Raw genomic sequence first — 20250 nt, 5'->3', positions numbered from 1 at the left:
TTATACTAAGAACACACACACACACACATACATAAACACACACACACACATGCCTTGTGTGCCTGGAGGATGTTGCGGCGAAGGTTCTGCAGTGTGTTCTGGAGGTCGGAGTGTGTGGTGTGTTTGCGGTTGCTGCGTGTCTGAGCCTCGCTGCGTGTCACGATGTTCTCACGCCGAGCGACAGCCGCCTCCATCTCCCTCAACATCCTCTCCTGCTGCTTCAACAGCTGGCTGTAGTGCCCCTGAAACACACACACACACACACACACACAATATACAAATAATACACAAACACCAGTTAACACAAATATACACATATGCACATAAAGTCTCTCTTACACACAAACACACAATATTCAAATTACACACATAAACACATATTAACACATAACATCTCTCTCTCAAACACACACACACAAAATATACAAATAATACACAAACACAAATTAACACAAATATACACATATGCACATAAAGTCTCTCTTACACACAAACACACACAAACATAGTAACACAAACTCACAAACACACACAATGTAGAAATAACACGCATATATAAACACATTAACACATAACCTCTCTCTCTCTCACACACACACACACACACACACACACCATATACAAATAATACACAAACACAAATTAACACAAATATACATATGCACATAAAGTCTCTCTTACACACAAACACAAAATATTCAAATTACACACAAACATATTAACACAAACATATTAACACAAACATAAACTCATAAACACACACAATGTAGAAATAACACACACACATAAACACATATTAGCACATAACCTCTATCTCTCTCTCTCTCACACACACACACACACACACACACACACACCTCCATGCGGTGTATCTCAGATTTCATGGTGTGTATGTCCCCTTTTCCAACCGCCGAATCCACGGCCGAGCGAGTCTCACGTGCCAGCTGTGTTTTTCTCTCCCACAACATGATCTGTCGCCTACACACACACACACACACACACACACACAGACACACACGCAGACACACACGCAGACAGACACACACACACAGAGACAGACACACACACACAGAGACAGACACACACACACACAGAGACAGACACACACAATGCATGTTTGTTTGGTCTACTGGGGTACAGTTACATATCAGTGTACATATTATTTTGCTGTCAATGGGTAGACTTGTGTGTGTGTGTGTGTGTGTGAGTGTGTGTGTGAGTGTGTGTGTGTGTGTGTGTGTACTCACTCTGCTTCCACCAGGCTGTTCAGTAATCGCTCTTTTTCCTCCTGGAGCTTCTCTAGATGCAGCTGCGTCTCTACAGACTCCCTCTCTGCATCCTACACACACACACACACACACACACACAAAACTATATCAGCCCTACACATTTATTATAGATAAAATTTCCTGTTTTGTGTGTGTACAAATACATCTGCGTGTGTGTGTGTGTGTGTGTGTGTGTGGCAGTACCTTGAGTGTGTGTATGAAGCTGTTCTCCATCAGGACGTTGCTCTGCTCCAGTTCCTGTCTCAGCTGTGTGTTCTGGTTCAGGAGTGAGTTCAGCTTCTGCATGTCGAACCTCAGAACTTTAGAGTGTCTCTCCATCTCAACCAGAGCACGTTCCTCCTGCTCGATCTCACCTACACACACACACACACACACACACGTATCTATACATATATATACATACACACGCCTAATATCTATTAGGGAACCAGTCTGTAAAGCAACACTAAATTTATTAATAATGTGTGTGTTGTGCAGTTATGGGAAAATAATCAACGACATGGTGGTGTGATGAAGCGGAGTTACTGTTACCACCCTGTAGTTGATTATTTTCCTATAACAGCATGTCCCTTAGTGTTTAATTCTTTTTACACCACAGAGATTTGCCAGCGATTTTTATTTTTCATATATTAAAGACCAACATGTCATGCTTTTTATCCATTTATAGCTACAGTTAATGTTAGTTTGAGTTCGAGTTCCCGTTCTCACTTATGTTATAGCAGCTATAAACAGCCGTTCCCTCACCAGCCTCTTTTTATTCTCTGTCCTGAAGTTAATAAGACAAAAATACGCAGCTTGTCATGTTACCGAGAAACCGCAAACTCCTCTGTCGGAAAGCTTAAAAGTTACAGCTTTACCTCCGACACTGGAGACTCCTTCCATAAATGTTAAATAAACATCTCCTTTACAGAAAACTTCACTGTCTCAAAGATTTTTAATCCGCTGATGTGCTGTACGAGTCTCTGTGAACTCATACAGTATAGAAACGATAACGTATTAGAACAAGCGCATTAATACAAACCTGTGATGTGCAGCTGCACTACTGTCCGGGCTGCTGTTATAGAAAACTAATCAACACCTTCTGACCAATCAGAATCCAGAATTCAGCGTTAATATCTCCACTGTATCCACTTAAAAATCTAAAATTTGCTATAAACACTAGGCGATATAGAAGCTGAAACTGAACAGGTTGAGGTTCATCTCAAGCTCTGTGTGTGTGTGTGTGTGTGTTGATGTGTGTAGATGTGTGTAGATGTGTGTTGCGTACTCTTGGTGCGGAGGTTCCTCTGCTGCAGGATGGTGAGCTTTGTGTTTAGTGTTAGCGTTGCGCTGCTCTGTGATTGTTTCTCCTCACTCAGTCTCACTAGCTCCCCCTGCTGCCACAGCCAGAACTGATGCTGCTCCTTCATCTTGGCTCCGAGCTCCTCCAGCTCCTTATTCAGAGTCCTCACCTTGATCTCCAGAGGACCCAGGTCTTCATGCTGCTCATACATACACACACACACACACACACACACATAAAGTCTTATTCACATGCAAAGAAATGCTGTAGAGCAAAGACGCCTTCAAAAATAATGAAATTAAATGTTTCTACATTAAAAAAAATCCTATAAAGAGCAGTAAACAGTAATAAATGAAACAAAGTCAGTATTTAATGTGACGTTCCTTCACTTTAAATAAAATAAAGCAGTATCTGAGGTGCAGTGTGTGCAGTTTTATAAGGAAATGAGCTGGAAGTGTTACTGAGCATCTTGCAGAAGCAGCCACAGTTCTTCTGAAGACTTTGACTGTCGACTCGCTTCTTATTTCTGCAGCGAAACCCAGCAGCCTTCATTATGTTTTTATCTGAAAAGTGTCTCTTATGGAATCTGCTGCTTTCTTTACTGACATACAAACATTTTTCTGGAACATTTCATTTTATGCTGGAAAACTAATGTCTGGAATCTAAAATGTTTTTGTACTGAATCAATCATCATAAAAAGGAGGCGTGGCCTGTGTGTTGGTCTCAGTGAAGGAGGCGTGGCCTCAGCACCTCTAAATGGTATTGTATTGTACGTATGTTGATCAGGTATTGAAATCTCAGTGTAGCGTGTTGGGCGTGAATCGCATGTGAAGTAATGATGACGTATTATTGTGGAGACAAAGGTGTGGTTGCTCTCTCAAGCACGCCCCTCCCTCTCGCTCTCTCCCGGGCTCACTGACTGTTTTCCCCCCCCGGACCGCGTGCTCGTGTGCCTCGCACATATTGTTTTCTATGTTTTGGATTATTATAAAAGACAGTGTCAGAAGGTTAAGTCACCATCAGCATTTCCAATAAAATACGCAGAGAGTATCTACTTTTCGGTATCTGTCTCGAATTTATTCTCTTTTTCTTCTGTGCACTCCCGGCGAAGGCTTAAGCTAAGGTCCTAGCTGGATTACTACAGTGTGTAACGTGATCAGTGTGTAACGTGATCAGTGTGTTTAGTGTGATGAGTGTGTTTAGTGTGATGAGTGTGTAACGTGATGAGTGTGTTTAGTGTGATGAGTGTGTAACGTGATCAGTGTGTTTAGTGTGATGAGTGTGTAACGTGATGAGTGTGTAACGTGATCAGTGTGTTTAGTGTGATCAGTGTGTTTAGTGTGATCAGTGTGTTTAGTGTGATGAGTGTGTAACGTGATCAGTGTGTTTAGTGTGATCAGTGTGTTTAGTGTGATCAGAGTGTTTAGTGTGATCAGAGTGTGTAACGTGATCAGTGTGTAACGTGATCAGTGTGTTTAGTGTGATGAGTGTGTCACGTGTGATCAGTGTGTTTAGTGTGATCAGTGTGTAACGTGTGATGAGTGTGTAACGTGTGATGAGTGTGTTTAGTGTGATCAGTGTGTTTAGTGTGATGAGTGTGTAACGTGATCAGTGTGTTTAGTGTGTTTAGTGTGATCAGTGTGTTTAGTGTGATCAGTGTGTTTAGTGTGATGAGTGTGTAACGTGATCAGTGTGTTTAGTGTGTTTAGTGTGATCAGTGTGTTTAGTGTGATCAGTGTGTTTAGTGTGATGAGTGTGTAACGTGATCAGTGTGTTCAGTGTGTTTAGTGTGATCAGTGTGTAACATGATCAGTGTGTTTAGTGTGATGAGTGTGTTTAGTGTGATCAGTGTGTTTAGTGTGATGAGTGTGTTTAGTGTGTTTAGTGTGTTTAGTGTGATGAGTGTTTAGTGTGATCAGTGTGTAACGTGATCAGTGTGTTTAGTGTGATGAGTGTGTTTAGTGATCAGTGTGTTTAGTGTGTTTAATGTGATGAGTGTGTTTAGTGTGATCAGAGTGTTTAGTGTGATGAGTGTGTAACGTGATCAGTGTGTTTAGTGTGATCAGTGTGTTTAGTGTGATGAGTGTGTAACGTGATCAGTGTGTTTAGTGTGATCAGTGTGTTTAGTGTGATGAGTGTGTTTAGTGTGATGAGTGTGTAACGTGATCAGTGTGTTTAGTGTGTTTAGTGTGATGAGTGTGTTTAGTGTGATCAGAGTGTTTAGTGTGATCAGAGTGTGTAACATGATCAGTGTGTAACGTGATCAGTGTGTAACGTGTGATGAGTGTGTAACGTGTGATGAGTGTGTAACGTGTGATGAGTGTGTTTAGTGTGATCAGTGTGTTTAGTGTGATGAGTGTGTAACGTGATCAGTGTGTTTAGTGTGATGAGTGTGTTTAGTGTGATGAGTGTGTTTAGTGTGATCAGTGTGTTTAGTGTGATCAGTGTGTAATGTGATCAGTGTGTTTAGTGTGATCAGTGTGTTTAGTGTGATGAGTGTGTTTAGTGTGATCAGTGTGTTTAGTGTGTTTAGTGTGATCAGTGTGTTTAGTGTGATCAGTGTGTAATGTGATCAGTGTGTTTAGTGTGATCAGTGTGTTTAGTGTGATGAGTGTGTTTAGTGTGATGAGTGTGTAACGTGATCAGTGTGTTTAGTGTGTTTAGTGTGATGAGTGTGTAACGTGATCAGTGTGTTTAGTGTGATGAGTGTGATCAGTGTGTTTAGTGTGATCAGTGTGTTTAGTGTGATGAGTGTGTTTAGTGTGTTTAGTGTGATCAGTGTGTTTAGTGTGATCAGTGTGTTTAGTGTGATCAGTGTGTTTAGTGTGATGAGTGTGTAACATGATCAGTGTGTTTAGTGTGATGAGTGTGTTTAGTGTGATCAGTGTGTTTAGTGTGATGAGTGTGTTTAGTGTGATGAGTGTGTAACATGATCAGTGTGTTTAGTGTGATGAGTGTGTTTAGTGTGATGAGTGTGTAACGTGATCAGTGTGTTTAGTGTGATGATTGTGTAACGTGATCAGTGTGTAACGTGATCAGTGTGTTTAGTGTGATCAGTGTGTTTAGTGTGATGAGTGTGTAACGTGATCAGTGTGTTTAGTGTGATCAGTGTGTTTAGTGTGATGAGTGTGTTTAGTGTGATGAGTGTGTAACGTGATCAGTGTGTTTAGTGTGATGAGTGTGTTTAGTGTGATGATTGTGTAACGTGATCAGTGTGTTTAGTGTGATCAGTGTGTTTAGTGTGATGAGTGTGTAACGTGATCAGTGTGTTTAGTGTGATCAGTGTGTTTAGTGTGATCAGTGTGTTTAGTGTGATCAGAGTGTTTAGTGTGATCAGAGTGTGTAACGTGATCAGTGTGTAACGTGATCAGTGTGTTTAGTGTGATGAGTGTGTCACGTGTGATCAGTGTGTTTAGTGTGATGAGTGTGTAACGTGTGATCAGTGTGTTTAGTGTGATCAGTGTGTTTAGTGTGATGAGTGTGTAACGTGATCAGTGTGTTTAGTGTGTTTAGTGTGATCAGTGTGTAACGTGATCAGTGTGTTTAGTGTGATCAGTGTGTAACGTGATCAGTGTGTTTAATGTGATCAGTGTGTTTAGTGTGATGAGTGTGTTTAGTGTGATCAGTGTGTTTAGTGTGATGAGTGTGTAACGTGATCAGTGTGTTTAGTGTGTTTAGTGTGATGAGTGTGTTTAGTGTGATCAGTGTGTTTAGTGTGATGAGTGTGTAACGTGATCAGTGTGTTTAGTGTGTTTAGTGTGATCAGTGTGTAACGTGATCAGTGTGTTTAGTGTGATCAGTGTGTTTAGTGTGATCAGTGTGTAACGTGTGATGAGTGTGTAACGTGTGATGAGTGTGTTTAGTGTGATCAGTGTGTTTAGTGTGATCAGTGTGTTTAGTGTGATGAGTGTGTTTAGTGTGATCAGTGTGTTTAGTGTGATGAGTGTGTTTAGTGTGACGAGTGTGTTTAGTGTGATCAGTGTGTTTAGTGTGTTTAGTGTGATCAGTGTGTTTAGTGTGATCAGTGTGTTTAGTGTGTTTAGTGTGATGAGTGTGTTTAGTGTGATCAGTGCGTAATGTGATCAGTGTGTTTAGTGTGATCAGTGTGTTTAGTGTGATTAGTGTGTTTAGTGTGATGAGTGTGTAACGTGATCAGTGTGTTTAGTGTGATCAGTGTGTAACGTGATCAGTGTGTTTAGTGTGATGAATGTGTTTAGTGTGATGAGTGTGTTTAGTGTGATCAGTGTGTAATGTGATCAGTGTGTTTAGTGTGCTCAGTGTGTTTAGTGTGATGAGTATGTAACGTGATCAGTGTGTTTAGTGTGTTTAGTGTGATGAGTGTGTAACGTGATCAGTGTGTTTAGTGTGATGAGTGTGATCAGTGTGTTTAGTGTGATCAGTGTGTTTAGTGTGATCAGTGTGTTTAGTGTGATGAGTGTGTTTAGTGTGTTTAGTGTGATCAGTGTGTTTAGTGTGATCAGTGTGTTTAGTGTGATCAGTGTGTAACATGATCAGTGTGTTTAGTGTGATGAGTGTGTTTAGTGTGATCAGTGTGTTTAGTGTGATGAGTGTGTAACGTGATGAGTGTGTTTAGTGTGATGATTGTGTAACGTGATCAGTGTGTAACGTGATCAGTGTGTTTAGTGTGATCAGTGTGTTTAGTGTGATCAGTGTGTTTAGTGTGATGAGTGTGTAACGTGATCAGTGTGTTTAGTGTGATCAGTGTGTTTAGTGTGATCAGAGTGTTTAGTGTGTTTAGTGTGATGAGTGTGTTTAGTGTGATCAGTGTGTTTAGTGTGATCAGTGTGTTTAATGTGATCAGTATGTTTAATGTGATCAGTGTGTTTAGTGTGATCAGTGTGTTTAATGTGATCAGTGTGTTTAATGTGATCAGTGTGTTTAGTGTGATCAGTGTGTTTAGTGTGATCAGTGTGTAACGTGATCAGTGTGTTTAGTGTGATGAGTGTGTTTAATGTGATCAGTGTGTTTAGTGTGATTAGTGTGTTTAGTGTGATCAGTGTGTTTAGTGTGATCAGTGTGTTTAATGTGATCAGTGTGTTTAGTGTGATCAGTGTGTTTAGTGTGATCAGTGTGTAACGTGATCAGTGTGTTTAGTGTGATGAGTGTGTTTAATGTGATCAGTGTGTTTAGTGTGATTAGTGTGTTTAGTGTGATCAGTGTGTTTAGTGTGATCAGTGTGTTTAGTGTGTTTAGTGTGATCAGTGTGTTTAGTGTGATCAGTGTGTTTAGTGTGATCAGTGTGTTTAATGTGATCAGTGTGTTTAGTGTGATGAGTGTGTTTAATGTGATCAGTGTGTTTAATGTGATCAGTGTGTTTAGTGTGATGAGTGTTTAGTGTGATGAGTGTGTTTAGTGTGATCAGTGTGTTTAGTGTGTTTAGTGTGTTTAGTGTGATCAGTGTGTTTAATGTGATGAATGTGTTTAGTGTGATCAGTGTGTTTAGTGTGATGAGTGTGTTTAATGTGATCAGTGTGTTTAGTGTGATCAGTGTGTTTAGTGTGTTTAATGTGATCAGTGTGTTTAGTGTGATCAGTGTGTTTAGTGTGATCAGTGTGTTTAGTGTGTTTAGTGTGATCAGTGTGTTTAGTGTGATCAGTGTGTTTAGTGTGTTTAGTGTGATTAGTGTGTTTAGTGTGATCAGTGTGTTTAGTGTGATGAGTGTTTAGTGTGATCAGCGTGTTTAGTGTGATCAGTGTGTTTAGTGTGTTTAGTGTGATCAGTGCGTTTAATGTGATGAGTGTGTAATGTGATGAGTGTGTTTAGTGTGATGAGTGTGTTTAATGTGATGAGTGTTTAGTGTGATGAGTGTGTTTAGTGTGATCAGTGTGTTTAGTGTGATGAGTGTGTAACGTGTGATCAGTGTGTTTAGTGTGATGAGTGTGTAACGTGTGATGAGTGTGTTTAGTGTGATGAGTGTGTTTAGTGTGATCAGTGTGTTTAGTGTGATGAGTGTGTTTAGTGTGATGAGTGTGTTTAGTGTGACCAGTGTGTTTAATGTGATGAGTGTGTTTAATGTGATGAGTGTTTAGTGTGATGAGTGTGTTTAATGTGATCAGTGTGTTTAGTGTGATCAGTGTGTTTAATGTGATGAGTGTGTTTAGTGTGATGAGTGTTTAGTGTGATGAGTGTGTTTAATGTGATCAGTGTGTTTAGTGTGATCAGTGTGTTTAATGTGATGAGTGTGTTTAGTGTGATCAGTGTGTTTAGTGTGATGAGTGTGTTTAGTGTGATCAGTGTGTTTAGTGTGATGAGTGTGTTTAGTGTGATGAGTGTTTAGTGTGATCAGTGTGTTTAGTGTGATGAGTGTTTAGTGTGATGAGTGTGTTTAATGTGATCAGTGTGTTTAGTGTGATCAGTGTGTTTAATGTGATCAGTGTGTTTAGTGTGATGAGTGTGTTTAATGTAATGAGTGTGTTTAGTGTGATGAGTGTGTTTAGTGTGATCAGTGTGTTTAGTGTGATCAGTGTGTTTAGTGTGACCAGTGTGTTTAATGTGATGAGTGTGTTTAATGTGATGAGTGTTTAGTGTGATGAGTGTTTAGTGTGATGAGTGTGTTTAATGTGATCAGTGTGTTTAGTGTGATCAGTGTGTTTAATGTGATCAGTGTGTTTAGTGTGACAAGTGTGTTAAATGTGATCAGTGTGTTTAATGTGATCAGTGTGTTTAGTGTGATCAGTGTGTTTAATGTGATCAGTGTGTTTAGTGTGATGAGTGTGTTTAATGTGATCAGTGTGTTTAGTGTGATCAGTGTGTTTAGTGTGATGAGTGTGTTTAATGTAATGAGTGTGTTTAGTGTGATGAGTGTGTTTAGTGTGATGAGTGTTTAGTGTGATTAGTGTGTTTAATGTGATGAGTGTGTTTAGTGTGATGAGTGTTTAGTGTGATTAGTGTGTTTAATGTCATCAGTGTGTTTAGTGTGATGAGTGTGTTTAGTGTGATGAGTGTGTTTAGTGTGATGAGTGTTTAGTGTGATCAGTGTGTTTAATGTGATGAGTGTGTTTAGTGTGATGAGTGTTTAGTGTGATCAGTGTGTTTAGTGTGATCAGTGTGTTTAGTGTGATCAGTGTGTACCGTGTCATCACTCACCCCCGTGCTTGCCCTGATCTGCTCGATCTTCTTGTTACACACGTTGATGGTGGTCTGTTTGCGCTCGATGGTGAGGATGAGTTTAGCCACCGCCGCCTCATTGGTCGAGAGCAGCTGGTTCCGTTCCATCACTTCCTGTTCCAGCTCCAGCTGCAGGCGAGAGAGAGCGTCGACACGCAGCGCCACCTCACTGACCTCCAGCGCCACTGCAGCTAACTCACTCTCAACCTTCGAAAGCTGGGCTTCCTGACACACACACACATACGGCACAGGTGAAAATGTCTGTATGTATTATTTGTGTGTGTGTGTGTGTGTGTACTCTCACCTTCTCTCTGTGCTGAGCTGTGGTCTTGCTGCTGAGATGGTGTGTGTGTTTAGCAGCGCTGTCGTGTGTGAGCTGCTCCTGCATCTTCCTCATGATCTTCTCCTCCAGCTCCATCCGCACACACGCCTCCTTCTCCATCTGCTTCCTCAGGACGGTGAGCTCCGACTGCTGCGCGCTGCACTCCTGCAAACACACACACACACACACACACACACAGAGTATTAGAGAGTTTGTGTGTCACTGTGTTCAGGCTCTTCTCGGTCTCCTGCAGCGTGTGTGTGTGTGTGTGTGTGTCTCACTGTGGTCACTCGGTTCAGGCTCTTCTCGGTCTCCTGCAGCGTGCGTGTGTGTGTGTGTGTGTGTGTGTGAGTGTGTGTGTGTGTGTGTGTGAGTGTGTGTCTCACTGTGGTCACTCGGTTCAGGCTCTTCTCGGTCTCCTGCAGCGTGCGTGTGTGTGTGTGTGTGTGAGTGTGTGTGTGTGTCTCACTGTGGTCACTCGGTTCAGGCTCTTCTCGGTCTCCTGCAGCGTGCGTGTGTGTGTGTGTGTGTGTGTGAGTGTGTGTGTGTGTGTGTGTCTCACTGTGGTCACTCGGTTCAGGCTCTTCTCGGTCTCCTGCAGCGTGTGTGTGTGTGTGTGTGTGTGAGTGTGTGTGTGTGTGTGTGTCTCACTGTGGTCACTCGGTTCAGGCTCTTCTCGGTCTCCTGCAGCGTGCGTGTGTGTGTGTGTGTGAGTCTGTATGAGTGTGTGTGTGTGTGTGTGTGTCTCACTGTGGTCACTCGGTTCAGGCTCTTCTCGGTCTCCTGCAGCGTGTGTGTGTGTGTGTGTGTGTGAGTGTGTGTGAGTGTGTGTGTGTGAGTGTGTGAGTGTGTGTGTGTCTCACTGTGGTCACTCGGTTCAGGCTCTTCTCGGTCTCCTGCAGCGTGCGTGTGTGTGTGGTGTACAGGTTCTGTAGCGCCTCCTGCTCTGCGCATATCTGTGTGAGGAGCTTCCTGTAGGTGGCGCTGTTGAGCTCGGCACGGTTCACCAGCACCGTCAGCGCCTCGTTCCGCTCCTGCTCCAGGGTGACGGAGCGCCTGTATGCCTCCGCCTCCGTGTCCAGAGCACGCACATCGTGATTGGCCGACCTGAAAGGGGGAGGGGAGTGGATAACCAATCAGAGATCGCCTGTAATGGTCACAATGCTACAAGCCTGCTGTGTCTCGCTCAACCACAGACTTTGTGAGAATGTATACATATGAATACAATTTGCTACCACACACACACACACACACACTCATACACACACACACACACACACACACCGCAGTGCCTCCTGCAGCGTGGTGTAAGCCTCGTCTCTCCTCTTCATCCCCATCACGCTGTTGTTCCACTGGTGAAGTAGCTGCTTCCTCTCCACTATCATAGAGTCTAACTCCAGTTGAGCCTGTGAAACACACACACACACACACACATTATTTTCTAAAACATCACATCTTTAAGTGTTTTATTCCTCTTACACCACAGCAATTTTCTAATTCATTTTTTTTTCAATTATTAAAGAACGACGTTATAATTTTTATCCATTTATAGTTGCATTTAATGTTGTCTAAAGTCCAGGAAACAAGCTTTTTTTTTTGTCTTATTAACTTCAATATTCAAATGTTTTCTCTCTAGAAGTTAATAAGAAACGCAGCTTGTCATGTTAGTGAAAGCGTAAACTCGTCTGTCCTGAAGATGTCGGAAGAGTTATGGCTTTACCTCAGACTGTTACAAAGCGCTGACACTGGAGACTCCTTCCATAAATTGTAAATTAACGTCTCTTTACATATCTGCGATTACACTTGTTTATTATCGGCGAATCGTCCGCTGTACGCGTCCCTGTGAATGAGCTGTTACTAGAGAAACGATAACGAGCGCATGAATATAAACCTGCGCTTCGGTCAGAGCTGCTGTTCTGGAGAATTAATCAACACCTTCTGACCAATCAGAATCCACAGAGAACTCAGCTGAGGTGTAAATCATTAATAAATGAAACGGCGTTAGTTCCTGACCTCGGCTAAGGCGTCTCTGGCGGCTTGTTTGTCGTTGGTTTGCGCGAGCGTCTGCACCTCGAACAGAGCGATCTGCTCCCTCAGCTTCTCCACCTGCTTCGTCAGACGCTCCACATACAGATCCTACAACACACACACACACACACACACACACATAATAAAAAATGGCTTCATTGTCACAAAATAAACTTCAGAACCTCAGGAATATGGTCTAAAAATGAAACGGGAGAAAGACCTGTTGGCATTTCTGCTGTTCCGCTTGTCGTTTCTCCGTCTGCGCCTTGTTCTTGGCGTTCTTCATAGCGGCGACGTTCGAGCGCAGGTCTGAGGTCACTTCCTGCATGTAGAGCAGACTCCGAGCGAGACTGTCCAACTCGGACTGCAGCTCTGACACTGTGATCCACACACACACACACACACACACACACACACACACGATACAGTGAAGTAACGGAGAAGAAATACTTCACTCCTTACTGGGTTTCTTCTTGTTACTGTTGTATTTCACCAAAAAAAAATGATTTCACACACAAAAAAAATCCCTATTAACACATCACTGTGTTAATGTAAAAATATGAGCTGCTTCATTTTCTGCAATTTTAGCCTAAATTTAATTTCGCTTACATTAAATGTTATGCAGCAGAAGCAAAAAAAACGAATAGAATAAAATTCAATAAATAAAAAATAAAACTGAACTTAAAGTAAACTTTAAAAAAAAAGTAAACTAAATAAGCTTTTTGACTTCAGCTTGAATTTAGAGTTCGGATTTTACACACTGATTTTTAACGTAAGTTCAATAAAATCTTTCCTAAACGTAATTTTTTCACAACCTTATATTCAATCGAAATCACTGCAGCTTGAATGAAAAAATTTGAAACTTTAACATCAACTGTTGCTTAAATAAAAAAATGTATGTAATCGTTGTGTAATTAAGATTACTTGTAGCTTATAGGACATTTCTGTGGCGTTAAATTTATTTTGAATTAAATTGAATTGAACTCTAACATGAAATAAACCAAAAAAAACATTTCACTGAACCAAATTTATTTAAATTACGTGTTAATGAAATCAAATTTGTCTTATTGACAGTAGTTTGAAGTTGATTTTAATTTAGTTTCAATTCATTTTAGGAGGCTTGAAGTAAATTAAGTGTTGTTTAGGTCAAATTCGTGTCGGCTTTAGGTTCAATGAAAGGCATTTTAGTGATATTTTAGTGCCATGTGTTCTGAGTGTGTGTTCTCACCCTGTGTGCGGTGTTTGCTGGCCTGTCCCGCTGTGCTAACGTACTGGTTCCTGATGTTCTCCAGCTGTTCCTGCGCTTGTCTCCTGTCGCTGACGGCTTTGGCGCTGCTCTCGTGTCGGGCCTCCAGAAGGGCCTGCAGTCTGGCGAGTTCCTGCTGGACGTTGTAGAGCCCAACGCCGAAATCCTCACGCCTGGAGTTCTCCGCCCGCTCCTCCGTCACCTGGTGCAGAGCGGACGGCGTTAACCACAGCGACGCGCAGCACCGGGGCTCTGCGGCTCTTTATTCTTCTTATACCACAGCAATTTACCATCAGATACACAAAGAACGACACATCGTACGTTTCATCCGTTTATAGCTACGTTTAATTTTAATTCAAGCTAGTTCTCACTTACGCAATAACAACTCTTAACATCTTCTGACCAATCAGATTTTAGGAGCTGAATAGTGGAAGTTTATCATTTCAACATTTCACTAAATAAATAAATAAATAAATAAATAAATGATTATTTATAGTATTAGAATGAGTATTATTTTATCCAAACACCTTAGACATTGAAATCAAATGTTAGATCCATGTTTCTTGGATTGAATATGATTTAGTTATGGAAGAAAAGTGAAATAAAAGTTAAAAGTCGTTCATAAAAAGCTTAAACAGTGTATAAATGGGAACATCTGAGCAGAACCTTCTGACGTAGCTTCAGGACCAGTCTCTCCAGCTGCCTGCTGAGGTGGTTCTTCACAGTCGACTGTAATCTCTTCATCAGAGGCTGTGGGAAAATATCTGATTATAAACTTTATCACATTTTATACTTTCTGCTATACTGTAAGATTTTAGCCTCAATAGCGTTGAGTATACGTTACATGTTATGAAACTTTATCTTAAATTAAATTAAATTAAACTTAGATTAGTTTAACCACAATATAATTTAGCTTGCGAGTATTTTTTTTTTCCTTTTTAAAACTTCACATTCTTTCAGTGAAAATATTAAAATAAGGTGTAGATTGAGATTCTGTAAAGTCACAGACGTGCTCAGGATCCAACACGATGAGTTCATCTTCATCATCATCCTCTTCATCATCAGCAGCATCTTCATCATCACGGCTCGGTCTCGCTCCCTCGTCTCTCTCGCTGTCTGTGAAAGCCGCCTGGAAATCATTTTGTTTGTGAAATAACTTCAAACAAAAACCACTGGAAGCTGGTGTTCGTATGTAACGAGCTCATTTGCATATTAACACGCTCAGTTTCGCATTTGATCGTAAACGTGATTAAAATACGATCCAGATAAAGCAGAAACAGGAAGTGATGCGATGTAAACAGGGTTTATGAGCGTAACTGGTGTTGATGTGTAAATGGAGATGTGTTTACTGTGGAGTTGTAGGCCAGTGTGAGGGGGAGAGACGATGATGGAGGTCCTGGTGCGCTTCCACTGTCCTGCTCTGTAAAACACACACACACACACACACACACACACTATATAATACAGTGATATAAATGAGTATGAATGTATTGTGTGCCATAAGAGATGCATCAGATGGACTGGATCCATTTTAGTAATCAGTTATTGTTTTCAGTTTCATGGTTGTGAATATATTGACTATGTGCATTACCCACAATGCACCTGTGTGCCTGTGCTAGCTAAGACTCTCCTGGCCTTTAAAAATAACGAGGCATAAGTATAACGCTGCAGTGTCGCTTCACATCAGATTATCTTCTGTTAAAAAGTTTAAAGTGGATTATTTTGGATTTTTTACGAAACTGTGGGAAACAGCGCCACCAACGCTCGTAATTAATAACACGGAACGGTGGAGAGACTGTAGAGTCATGCAGCCAATCACAGACCATCACACTAGTCAGGTGATTACCCAGAGTGAGAGAGTGACAGAGAGACAGAGTGAGAGAGTGACAGAGAGACAGGGTGACAGAATGACAGTGTGAAAGAGTGAAAGAGTGACAGAGTGAAAGTGTGAAAGAGTGAAAGAGTGACTGAGTGAAAGTGTGAAAGAGTGACAGAATGACAGAGTGACAGAATGACAGAGTGACAGAGTGACAGAATGACAGAGTGACAGAGTGACAGAGGGACAGAATGACAGAGGGACAGAGGGACAGAATGAAAGTGGAAAGAGTGACAGAATGACAGTGTGACAGAGTGAAAGTGTGAAAGAGTGAAAGTGTGAATGACAGTGTGACAGAGTGACAGAGGGACAAAATGACAGAGGGACAGAATGACAGAGTGAGAGAGTGACAGAGGGACAGAATGAGAGAGTGACAGAGGGACAGAATGACAGAATGACTGAATGACAGAGGGACAGAATGACAGAATGACAGAATGACTGAATGACAGAGTGACAGTGTGACAGTGTGACAGAGGGACTGAATGACAGAGGGACAGAATGACAGAATGACAGAGTGACAGAGGGACAGAATGACAGAGGGACAGAATGACAGAATGACTGAATGACAGAGGGACAGAATGACAGAGGGACAGAATGACAGTGTGACAGAGTGACAGAGGGACAGAATGACAGAGTGACAGAGGGACAGAATGACAGAGGGACAGAATGACAGTGTGACAGAGTGACAGAGGGACAGAATGACAGAATGACAGAGTGACAGAGGGACAGAATGACAGAATGACAGAGGGACAGAATGACAGAATGACAGAGTGACAGAGGGACAGAATGACTGAATGACAGAGGGACAGAGGGACAGTGTGACAGAGGGACAGAGGGACAGAATGACAGAATGACAGAGGGACAGAATGACAGAGGGACAGAGTGACAGAGGGACAGAATGACTGAATGACAGAGGGACAGAGGGACAGAATGACTGAATGACAGAGGGACAGAATGACAGAGGGACAGAATGACAGAGGGACAGAGTGACAGTGTGACAGAGGGACAGAGTGACAGAGGGACAGAGGGACAGAGGGACAGAATGACAGAGGGACAGAGGGACAGAATGACAGTGTGACAGAGGGACAGAGTGACAGAGGGACAGAATGACAGTGTGACAGAGGGACAGAGTGACAGAGGGACAGAATGACAGAATGACAGAGGGACAGAATGACAGAGGGACAGAATGACAGAATGACTGAATGACAGAGGGACAGAGGGACAGAATGACAGAATGACAGAGGGACAGAATGACAGAATGACAGAGGGACAGAATGACAGAGGGACAGAGGGACAGAATGACAGAGGGAGAGAATGACAGAGGGACAGAGTGACAGAGGGACAGAATGACAGAGGGACAGAATGACAGAATGACAGTGTGACAGAGGGACAGAGTGACAGAGGGACAGAATGACAGAGGGACAGAGGGACAGAATGACAGTGTGACAGAGGGACAGAATGACAGTGTGACAGTGTGACAGAGGGACAGAATGACTGAATGACAGAGGGACAGAATGACAGAATGACAGAGGGACAGAATGACAGAATGACAGAATGACAGAGGGACAGAATGACAGAGGGACAGAAGGACAGAGGGACAGAATGACAGTGTGACAGTGTGACAGAGGGACAGAATGACAGAGGGACAGAATGACAGTGTGACAGAGGGACAGAGTGACAGAGGGACAGAATGACAGAGGGACAGAGGGACAGAATGACAGAGGGACAGAGGGACTGAATGACAGGTGTGACAGTGTGACAGAGGGACAGTGTGACAGAATGACAGAGGGACAGAATGACAGAATGACAGTGTGACAGAGGGACAGAATGACAGAGGGACAGAGGGACAGAATGACAGAATGACAGAGGGACAGAATGACAGAGGGACAGAGGGACAGAGGGACAGAGTGACAGAGGGACAGAGTGACAGAGGGACAGAATGACAGAGTGACAGAGGGACTGAATGACAGGTGTGACAGTGTGACAGAGGGACAGTGTGACAGAATGACAGAGGGACAGAATGACAGAATGACAGTGTGACAGAGGGACAGAATGACAGAATGACAGAGGGACAGAGTGACAGAGGGACAGAGGGACAGAATGACAGAATGACAGTGTGACAGAGGGACAGAATGACAGAATGACAGAATGACAGAGGGACAGAGGGACAGAATGACAGTGTGACAGAATGACAGAGGGACAGAATGACAGAATGACAGAATGACAGAGGGACAGAGTGACAGAATGACAGAGGGACAGAGGGACAGAGGGACAGAATGACAGAGGGACAGAATGACAGAGGGACAGAATGACAGTGTGACAGTGTGACAGAGGGACAGAATGACAGAGGGACAGAATGACAGTGTGACAGAGGGACAGAGTGACAGAGGGACAGAGTGACAGAGTGACAGAGGGACTGAATGACAGGTGTGACAGTGTGACAGAGGGACAGTGTGACAGAATGACAGAGGGACAGAATGACAGAATGACAGTGTGACAGAGGGACAGAATGACAGAGGGACAGAATGACAGAATGACAGAGGGACAGAATGACAGAGGGACAGAGGGACAGAATGACAGAGTGACAGAGGGACAGAGTGACAGAGGGACAGAATGACAGAGTGACAGAGGGACTGAATGACAGGTGTGACAGTGTGACAGAGGGACAGTGTGACAGAATGACAGAGGGACAGAATGACAGAATGACAGTGTGACAGAGGGACAGAGTGACAGAGGGACAGAGGGACAGAATGACAGAATGACAGAGTGACAGAGGGACAGAATGACAGAATGACAGAATGACAGAGGGACAGAGGGACAGAATGACAGTGTGACAGAGGGACAGAATGACAGAATGACAGAATGACAGAGTGACAGAATGACAGAGGGACAGAGGGACAGAGGGACACGCCCCCTAGAATTGAGCTCTGATATTATTCATGATCGTGACTGAGAAGATGCACGTGAAGTAATTTATATTTCATCTATCACAAAATTGAAAAAGAAGAGAAACTTAAAGTAGACAGACTGAACACATGCTGTCCAATCACACGCTGTCCAATCACTCACTGTCCAATCACTCACTGTCCAATCACACGCTCTCCAAACACGCGCTGTCCAATCACTCACTGTCCAATCATGTGCTGTCTGATCACACGCTCTCCAAACACACGCTGTCCAATCACACGCTCTCCAAATATGCACTGTCCAATCACACGCTGTCCAGTCATGTGCTGTCCAATCACATGGTGTCCAAACTCACACTGTCCAATCCACCACTGTCCAATCACACGCTGTCCAATCAAGCAATCTTCAACCACAAACTGTTCAATCACGCACTGGCTAATCATACACTGTCCAATCACACGCTGTCCAATTATGTGCTGTCCAATCACGCACTGTCCAATCACGCACTCTTCAAACACACGCTGTCCAAGCACGCGATCTTCAATCACACATTGTCCAATCACACGCTGTAAACTCACGCACTGTCCAATCATGCAATCTTCAACCACACACTGTCCAATCACACACTGTTGAATCACACGCTGTCCAATCACGCAATGTCCAATCACGCGCTGTCCAGTCACACACTGTCCAATCACATGCTGTCCAATTACACATTGCCCAGTTACAAGCTGTCTAATCATGCACTCTTCAAACACTGTCCAATCAGAGTACAAATTACACAAATGGACAAATGACAGAAGTGTGTTTAAAAAATTAAATCTTTCATAATAAGAATTAAATTAGAGTTCAGGAATTCAGCTCTGTGTGTGTGTGTGTGTGTGTGTGTTTAAGTGTGTGTGTGTGTTTGGTCTCAGCTAGACGTGCGGACCTGAGCGTGTGTGTGTGATGACGCTGGCTGTGGTGTGAGTGTGTGAGACGTCAGCGCTGGACTCTGCGTGTTCTCGCTCCAAATCCTCAGTAGATCTCTCCTGTGAGGGAAAAAAAAAAACAACAAAAAATGAATCAACACCTTCTGACCAATCAGAGTCCAGCATTCAGCATGCGTAAATGTAGAGCGTGAAGATGAATGAAGAGTCAGTTAGACCAATTAACACCGTTTATTCGTTTAAATATAAAAGTCACCTGCTGAGACGCTCTGATGTCAGAAGGAACCTCTGCACCATCATCAGGTTCCTCTGGTTCCTCTGGCTCCTCAGGTTCCTCTGGTTCATCAGGTTCCTCTGGTTCATCAGATTCCTCTGGTTCATCAGGTTCCTCTGGTTCCTCCTCATCATGTGGAGACTCTCTCTTGCCTTCCTCCTCCCTCCTCCCCGCTCCCTCCATCTTAACACCGAGTAAAAGATTTTTAAAAGCTTTATTTGAAGGCAAGACACGATTCCTGCTTTGTGGATAAACTGCACTGATAAACATGTTTCCTCTAAAAAGATCAAACCAGACGCAGTAAACAAGTAAACAAGTAAACAAGCTCAGTATTCCAGGTAACAATCCTTTGCTTTAAAAAAATAAATCAATAGTCTCAGGTACACTTTGTGCAATTTTATAAACAAATTAGAAATGTACATTTTTGTTGTAATAAAAGAGCTTTAATTAAGTATGCAAATATATGCACATTAAATTAACCACATTTTCATCCAATTTGCATGAATGAATGTAGTTTTTTTTTAAAAAGTTCCAATCCAAAAAATATTTGTAAGAGTATCAGCAATCAAATGTCAAAGATTAATTAATATTTACTGTTTAGAAGAAAAAAAAAGCAAAATAAACGAAATATTGAAAAAAGGTCAAGGAGATTAATGAGGTTATTGACGTTATATTTGTTACATTAATTTATTTTTTAATTTAAAATACTGTAGCGTTTAGTAAAATATTACTTACCTTTATTATTACCTTTTTAAATAAGAAATTAAAAACTTTTCCTAACTTAATTCCAATAGTAAAAAAAATAAAAGCTCGCGACTGATGGTAGATTCCCTTCAACGTTTATGAAGCCTGTTGCTAAGCAACCGTGTACTTCCGGATGTTTGAGTAACTGTTCCTAAGAGACCAGGGATACTTCCGGGTTTCTTTTTTTTTTGTTTGTTTGTTTACCTCTAAATAATAAACTACTAA

General features: G+C 42.3%; 1 protein-coding gene across 1 annotated transcript in view; it reads right to left on the bottom strand.

The window, feature by feature from the left end:
- ccdc40 (coiled-coil domain containing 40) overlaps nucleotides 1-20210 on the bottom strand; it is a 27475-nt gene extending 7265 nt beyond the window's left edge. Inside the window, exons 1-18 of the mRNA XM_034314566.2 lie at nucleotides 20017-20210; nucleotides 19264-19464; nucleotides 19010-19109; nucleotides 14645-14715; nucleotides 14305-14424; nucleotides 13962-14045; nucleotides 13278-13497; nucleotides 12270-12427; nucleotides 12035-12157; nucleotides 11306-11427; nucleotides 10885-11128; nucleotides 10004-10186; nucleotides 9679-9924; nucleotides 2557-2770; nucleotides 1473-1642; nucleotides 1248-1339; nucleotides 858-978; nucleotides 54-242 (exon numbers count right to left, since the gene is read on the bottom strand). Of these exons, the coding sequence (XP_034170457.2) occupies nucleotides 54-242; nucleotides 858-978; nucleotides 1248-1339; nucleotides 1473-1642; nucleotides 2557-2770; nucleotides 9679-9924; nucleotides 10004-10186; nucleotides 10885-11128; nucleotides 11306-11427; nucleotides 12035-12157; nucleotides 12270-12427; nucleotides 13278-13497; nucleotides 13962-14045; nucleotides 14305-14424; nucleotides 14645-14715; nucleotides 19010-19109; nucleotides 19264-19464 (2658 nt within the window). The 5' untranslated portion in view covers nucleotides 20017-20210. The remainder of the gene's footprint in view (nucleotides 1-53; nucleotides 243-857; nucleotides 979-1247; nucleotides 1340-1472; nucleotides 1643-2556; nucleotides 2771-9678; nucleotides 9925-10003; nucleotides 10187-10884; nucleotides 11129-11305; nucleotides 11428-12034; nucleotides 12158-12269; nucleotides 12428-13277; nucleotides 13498-13961; nucleotides 14046-14304; nucleotides 14425-14644; nucleotides 14716-19009; nucleotides 19110-19263; nucleotides 19465-20016) is intronic.
- Nucleotides 20211-20250: the final 40 nt, after the last annotated feature.

This window comes from Pangasianodon hypophthalmus, chromosome 2 (genome assembly GCF_027358585.1).
Source record: "Pangasianodon hypophthalmus isolate fPanHyp1 chromosome 2, fPanHyp1.pri, whole genome shotgun sequence".
NCBI classification, from domain to species: domain Eukaryota; kingdom Metazoa; phylum Chordata; class Actinopteri; order Siluriformes; family Pangasiidae; genus Pangasianodon; species Pangasianodon hypophthalmus.
Note: the sequence above shows the minus strand (reverse complement) of the source record. Positions and strands in the feature narration are given on the sequence as shown.